Genomic DNA, 7736 nt, shown 5'->3' with positions numbered 1-7736 from the left:
GGAAATGGGATTAATTTGGTTTTAAGAATCCAGTTTGGTATGGATGAGTTAGGCCAAAGGGGCTATTTCTGCGCCGTGTACCTCTATAACTCTGTCTTATCGAAACTACAGTCCCTTGGTCTTCCTATGCATTCTTCTGTCCTTCTAACTCTGCAACAACCAGTACAACACAGATTCTGGTATGCTCCGAGTCCTGTCTTTCTGGTCTGCAGCTTATTGTTCAGTTCAAAACCAGATCGTGATTTCAAATGCCCAGCATCACCCTATGCTGTAGTTAACTACCCTTTCTGTACTAAATTCCTGCAGATTACCACTTAAATATATGAGAGGCTAAAAGTGAAAATTCTGAGTTAAGAGTTTTGAGTTGGAAACCAGCAAAATGCATTTGTTTGAGAAGCCAACTGATGAAATGTAGAAACGAAATAATTGTAATATGTGAAGCCTGTTTTGAAGGCATATGATTGGTACTGATGTTGGAAATGATGCTAGGAGTGGCAATGTGTATGGTGGTCCTTAGCTTTTGGCAGTTATCATTTTTGTCAACTTAATTTAAAAATGAATGGAAGCTGGTGATTTTTTTTTAATAATAAAAGTAGAAGCAAGCTGGAAGCTTTTTTGACCCCATACCCATTTGTGAATTCAACCTGCCAGCAATGTCATGTTGCTAAGGGGAGGGACTCCTCACCTCAAAAAGAGAGGGAAGAGTGGTGTGAAATGAAAGTACTAATTTTGTTTTAGTACCAGGACTTTCACTTTGACAGCCCTATTTATTCTGTATAGTTTTATTGTTCAACTCTTGTGTATATTTCTGTTAATAATCCTTTTTAATGCAGGGAAAAGTATCAAACCAGCAGTTTCTGGTTCAAGCGTCTGTTCTGCTGAAGTAGCACTGACATCGTTATTACCAAGCAGTCAACAGCAGCAGACAGCACAGTCTCCTGCAGCGATGAAATCAGTTCCAGTTTCCTCGGCGATCACAGTCACACACATTCTTCAGCAGGTAACTACTTGGCTATGCACAATCCTTTTACAAATAGTACTGTCAATGAGATTGCCTAGAAAGTTAAGTTATTAAATAGGGAACTTGTTACCTATAACTGAGGCAACTTCTTTGGCTGGAGGATCGAAGTTTGTAAATAACGAAATACCATAATAGCACTGGAGTTTGGTGTTCTGCTTTCACACCCTCCACTAGTACTATTGACACTGCTCCTGGAGCAAGAACAATCAACAGATGGCTGAAATGCTAAATTGTTGAGTCTCAGCTTTTTGGATTACCCTAGGCTCCAAGGAGTTGACCAAAAATTGCTGCCAAATACAGATGTGGGCAGTTCGCAGGAGAGTTGAGCACCTTGGCCTCTGGACAATCAGCTCCGGTGATCTTTCTTTGTAGCCTCTAGTGATTAGAATGAGGGTCAGGTGGATCTTATTGAATGAAATCATTGAATAGGGTTGTCAACCTGTGCCAATCAGGGTGCCCTGGCTGACAGATATCAACAGGAGTCTCAGAGTCCCTTCATTTTAGGGACTGGCTCTGAGCTGGCTGGTCAGAGCCCGTATACTGAGCATGTGTAAATAGAGTCAGAGTAATACAGCATGGAAACAGTCTCTTCAGCCCAAACTGATCCATGGTGCCCATTCAGCTAGTTCCAATTGGGTGACTTGTTGACGAGATATCAGCCTCTGTGCAGTTATTTTAGCTTCTGCAGCAGTTGGTACATGGGAGTTGTTGGCTTTGAAGACTTAAGACAGTTAAATGCTAAAATATTTCCTGTTACAGAGGGGTAATTTAGCTAGATTTCCACTTCTAATTGCTGGTCAACATGTGGATATCAGGTGAGAACAAGATTGATGAGGGGAGGTACGCCCAAAGACCTGACCCCACCATTGAATCTTAGGCAGAATAATTGATTGCTTGGGTGAAACATCAGAGGACAATTGGTATTTTTGTGTTCTTGACAGCACGATGAGAGAAAATTGATTGAGAAAATTTAAGAAGCAACAGTGTGATTACTGTTTTGGGAGCAATCCCTTTGAGATGCAGTTTTGGCTTGTTGGGCTATTGCTGTATTTCAATATGTTCTTCATGACTTCGCTGGCAGCGCAGAAAAGTACAGTGCATTGACCAAGGGACAGTTGAGCTAATAGATTCAAAGCAGTCACCCATACTTCCAATGCCATTACAAATGATTTGGAAAATGTAGCTCCATTTTCTTGCAGAAGGTTTCCTGCTAAATTGGTGGATTGATTTGACTTCCCATATTTATGGAACTTGTTTAATCAAGGTTATACAGAATTCAGACAGAATTTCCCAGGGTTTTTCCTGAAATTGATCACAGAATTTTCTTGTTGTCTTGCTTAAGTTACGGAGGGTATTGAATGAGACTGCACAGTATTAGGAATTGGATACACATTGAAAGGTTGCATAGCTTTACTTGCCCTTTTATATACACTTGTTTGCACAGGTTAGAATGCACAGACATTGGTCTACATTTTGTGAAACACTGTTTGTAATGGAGGAATGTGAGCGTACATGAAAACATATATCCATGTAGTGTTACTACATTGTGTTACTAATTGAACTGACAATGTGCTTGATTTGTATAGTGTGAATCCTGTCTCAAACATCAATAAAACTTAATGAGGCAGCAAGCATAGATTCCGTTTAGATTCCGAAACCAGTTAGCCTGTTTAAAAGAACTGCTGTCTTGAAATTATTAAGAAATTACTTTGAAAATCTAAGCAATTATCTTTGTCGGTACGCCATTCACTACTGTCACATCAAACGTTCCTATTTTGCTTTATTTCCTTCCCCCAGTTTTCCCTTCCTATGGTTTTATTGCCCGTAAATGTCCTCCGCATGTCTGGTGATGCTACAAGTAGCACGTTGTGTGAAAACCGAAGTTGTTCAACTTTGTATCTCCAATGGGGCAGAGCCTGAGATCTGAATGTTTTTTGTTTTTTGTTTCTTTTGTTTTGGTAAAAATCACAGTCATCATCCCTCTCCTCTACCCCTTTTCACCCACTCTGTGTTCTCTGATCACCCTGATTAATCACCACTTCTACCACGGCGAGTTGTAAAATTGAATTTATGAACTTGTGTCAGGTCAGAGAACCATGAACGTTGCTGGAGGCCTGTTAGTTCACTAGTGTCATTCTGTGAAGGGAATCTGTCATGTTATGCAGAAAAGATTCACAAGAATGGCTCCATATAAGAGGAACTTCAGTTATGAAGATAGGTTGGAGAAGTTTGGACTCTTTTTCCATAGATAAAAGGAGGCTGAGAGAAGATCAAAATCATGAGGTCAGACGGAGTCAATGGAGAGATACTGTTCCCAGTTTGTGGGAACTGGATCAGAAACATGAGGGTACAGGTTTAAGCAAAAATGATATGGAAAAAAAAAGTTTTTCACTCAGTGAGTAGTTAAGTCCAGAATGCTTGGCTGAGTGTGTAGTGAAGTCGGCTGAAGCATTAGTAGGTAATTATATTATCTGGAAAGGAAGAATCTGTAGGGTTAATGGGGAGAAGGCAGGCAAAGAGAACAAGAAGATTTCTTCATTCAGGAGCTGGTGCAGCGTGACAGGCTTGAGTGGCATCTTTGCTGTAACAACTATAATGCAACTTAAAATTGTTAGTTTCGTTACATTACTGTCGAGGCTAATAAGCATTAAAGATGAAATTTAAACTAAACATTTGAGACACAGTTGATTTCAGTAATTCCTATTTCGCAAAGGTTAAAACAGATGTCTCACTCAAGTCTAAAACCAACTGTAACTTTATTTTTACAAGATGACTTGTTACTTTTTTATATATACCAGAAATATCAGTGCAAATAGACTCCTTGAAATGTTGTAACTTGTCATGTTGTTTGTGGCCAGCACTGACACGATGGGCCACAGAATCTTTTCCTGTGTCGTAGATCTCTGTGACACTGTTCTTCAAATATTGCTGTGGGATCTTTAAGATCAACCCAACTCTTTGGAGCAGACATGGCTTTATTTAAATGTCTCATTTGAAGGATGGCACACCTTCAGCTTGCATCTATCTTCAGTACTGCACGGCTAGGAGTTAGTCTAGATCATATACCTAATTCCTGGAGCGGGACTTGAACCCACATTTTGAGTTCAGAGATTTCAATACAGTTGAAATTTTTATTATCACACCAAAAGTTTTGTGCATGGTACCTTCCCTCCAATATAATCGGGTTTACCTCACAAGATTGGAAAACTTTAAACTATTGAGTTCACACATGTCTTCCATTAATTTTGTTGCTTGATTCCTAAAATCTGCATCCAGATCCCGATAAAATTACAAGCAGCCACTGGTCAGGGTGCTGTTGCCAAGCAAGATGACTCTGAAGCTGAAGAAAGTGAAGTAGAGGAGGGCGACACATTGGATCCACAAACAGGCCTCTTCTACAGATCCAGCACCTCGGTACCATCATCCTCCTCCCAGCATCAGCCGAAACAACTACAACAATCACAGGAGGTGACACAGACTAAATCTCCAGCACTGCAGCAAGTTGCTGCAGCAACAACCCAGACACAACCAACCATGCTGCAAGTGATCGCAGTAAAAGCACAACAGCCACAACTTCCAAAACTAACACATCAAGCACAACAGAAGCCACAGTTGCCACCCCCCACACATCTGCAGCATCACCCGGATAAGACCCAGCTCATCATAAAGCAGCAAGCTGTCTCATCAGAACAACCTCTTCCAGGCCAGGTAACAATATTGCATAATAGCTGGGAGCGTATAATACCTGTCAGCAGTTTCAACAGGTTTTGTTTTCTTATTGCCATGTACTAAAGATAGTTTAGCGTGAGTAATAGTCAGTGTGCTGCACTGAATTGATGATTGAGATTAATATTAAAGATTAGTGATGTGTTCACTGGAATTTTCTGAAGTGATCTGGACTTGATTGTCATAAATGCTCATAATATGTATTTGTCTGTTCTAACCCAACTATTTATGCCCCTTCCTTCCTAGTGGATAATGATCAGTGGCTGGAAACTTCACTGATCTCCCCATTCCCACTCTAAATCAGGAATCTGAGGCCATGTGTAGCAAACCTACTGAAATTACTAACTTACTATCAACAGAATTGGACTCGTATAAGTTTAGTTACAAATTATAGTTCTTCAGTTTGTACATTAAACATGTTTCATTAGTTCTTTTATTAGGTAACTTGATCAATGCATGTTCTTACGTACAGAATTTTCTGGTAAGCATGTTTTAACAGATGGAATGAGTAGGATTGCACTGTAAAATTAGAATGCATTTAGATTATTGATTGCTCGAAGTCACTGTAAATAACTTACTCTCAGTACTTTCCACTAATCATGTAACATCAACATGCTGGTCCCTTCTCAAAATGGTTTGTATGACATCGAGTTTACTCTGCCATTTAGTTGGCCAGAGATAAGACTTACTTTTTTATGCTACACCCCTTCATTTTATTTTGATGTTCTGTTGTACTTCTCTTCCTTCTGACTGTTTACTGTGACCTTGTATTTGCAACCCTTTGTTTTGAAGGAGATTTCTCCTGGATTTGCCATTTGCCGTCTTAGTTCCAATTCTAAATTTTGTCACTCTGTCCCACCTCAAAGTCTGTGGCTGATGAATACACTTGGTCTTTGCATGTTGCATTAATTAGCTCAGCATTTCATCCCTCATTCTTGTTTAAAACATATCGGAATGTTTATTAATTTCAGTTGCAGCATGAGAATTGCCAGACCCACTTGGGTAAGATTGTGGTATCAACGGTAGATGAAGTGCACTTGGGATAGTATTATCCTTCAAAGTGCAATAACTTAGAGGCAAAACTAAAAGGACCATCTTTTAAATAAGTTTAGAGCTCCATTGTCATATGCAAAATATAGATTGGATGGCGTGTTTGCACCTAGCATTCCCCAGTAGGTGAATATCATTGAGATATTTAAGGAGAAGCTGGATAAAAAGGAAAGGAATGGAGGGATAAACTGGTCAGATTAGTTGGAAAGTGGTGTGAGGAGGCTCATATGGAGCAGAAAAGAATTGACATCAATCCATTGAGCTGAATAGCTTGTTTCAGTACTCAGTATAATAATGCCCCTTGATCTTGCCCCTTAGCGTGCAAATTGCTGCAGTTCATTCGATTGGAAACTGGTCTTTTACCTCTGGATTCTAGTCTGCTTTGACATTCTGCCTTGACCGACATCTCAAAGGTGTCTCATGCTATACCAATGTGAAAATTTCTCTTTTCTTGGGCCAACCATTCTGTGGCCTTGGCGATTGGAATTGTCAGTGCAATGACTGTACAGGAGAAGGTTGGTGCAGAGAATGATGCTCACCAAGGGAATTAAAATAACTAATTTTGCAGCGAATAGGCAGGCAAATGTTTATCTTGTTTGAAGCCATTTTACACTTTTCTAGCATTTTTACACAGAGGAATCTACCTGTATTTTAGCCACTATTGCTGATACCGCAGGTCAAATTTATGAGTTCTTTTTAATTAATACTTCCAGAGGGTTAAGTATAAGGGAATGTTTCTATTTTAGCCAGCCTAATTCATAAGTACTACAATTTTAAGGTTTTACTTCAGAAGCATTGCAAATTTTCGCTCTCACTTCTTCTGTAGCTAACTTTCTTTTCCTGCACTCCATGCTGGACCTCGGTTTCCTGGATCCTGACTACCCTGTTGGGTTTTGCAAGGTGCCCAGTCTTCAGGTGTCAGCTCAGTCAAAATGTTGAAAAATTGTTTGAATGTGGATTGCATCACAGCCAAGCTTAATCCTGTATTCATTGACTACCTGTGTACATGCTGTTTTCAGGAATGGTCGTTGTAGCAATAAGGAATGAATGGCATTTATTAAACCTCTCTGTATGACACACAGTACCATGGCCAACTTCAGACTGTCTACTGCTAATCTGCCCAAAGATCCATTAACTCAGTATTTAAAGGAAGCAAAGCTAGAAATTTCCTGGTCGGTATGACTCAGTTTGACGCTGTTCAGTGGATTTAGAACTAATCCGTGAGTGGAAGACTGAGGTTTTTTGGGGTGGAGGGCACAATCCCTAGATCAGCCTACTGTGACGTTCCAGATATTTTCTATTTCAGACATAAAGAGTAATCATAAAACCTCAAATGATGGAAACTGAAATAAAAACAAAATTCTAGAATTCAGCAACACCCAGAGAAAAGATAAAAAATATTTTAGTTGTAGACCCTCCTCAGAACTGCTCTGATTCAGAGTAACTTTTAAATCCATCCCAGAATGTTCTACTCTGTTCTCCCGTTGTCATTTAATGGCTACAGTAGGGCTTCTGTTAATATTGGCAGGCACAGCCACCCATCAAAATGCAACGAACAACAGTCACCAAATAACCTTTGGAAATTACCAAGCCGCTACCATCACGAAAATGGCCAGTGTCAGCTCAAAGAGTTCAGGAATGGCAGCAAACTATTACATGGTGCAATCTTCCAAGAAGTCAATGGAAACCGACTTTTTAGAGATTTCCATGATGGAGGCCCCGGTCAGAATGAATGAGGAAGCCTCTAGCGTAGACACTAGCAAAGAGAAGAAGCCCACAGCACACCAAGTAAGCTCACAGCAGTCAGGCCCTTCAGATCAGTTCCAGAAACCAGCTCTGGCCCCTGTACTGAAAGAAGAACAAAACTAACAGCCCCCAGAGAAGACACTTCCACCTAGGGAAGTCGAGGGATCTGGAAAAGCTATTCAAAATCATTTTA

At 40.1% G+C, this 7736-nt stretch overlaps 1 protein-coding gene across 1 annotated transcript; it reads left to right on the top strand.

Moving 5' to 3' along the window:
• Positions 1 to 101: 101 nt before the first annotated feature.
• On the top strand, positions 102 to 4828 carry LOC125482162 (BRCA2-interacting transcriptional repressor EMSY-like). Its single transcript, XM_048594164.1, has 2 exons — positions 102 to 1000; positions 4298 to 4828. The coding sequence occupies exons 1-2, from the start codon at positions 947 to 949 to the stop codon at positions 4811 to 4813; spliced, it is 570 nt and encodes a 189-aa protein (XP_048450121.1). The 5' UTR covers positions 102 to 946; the 3' UTR covers positions 4814 to 4828.
• The last annotated feature ends 2908 nt before the right edge of the window (positions 4829 to 7736 follow it).

This window comes from Rhincodon typus, unplaced genomic scaffold (genome assembly GCF_021869965.1).
Source record: "Rhincodon typus isolate 14 unplaced genomic scaffold, sRhiTyp1.1 hic_rhity00006541, whole genome shotgun sequence".
NCBI lineage: Eukaryota > Metazoa > Chordata > Chondrichthyes > Orectolobiformes > Rhincodontidae > Rhincodon > Rhincodon typus.
This window is presented reverse-complemented; position numbering and strand designations above follow the sequence as displayed.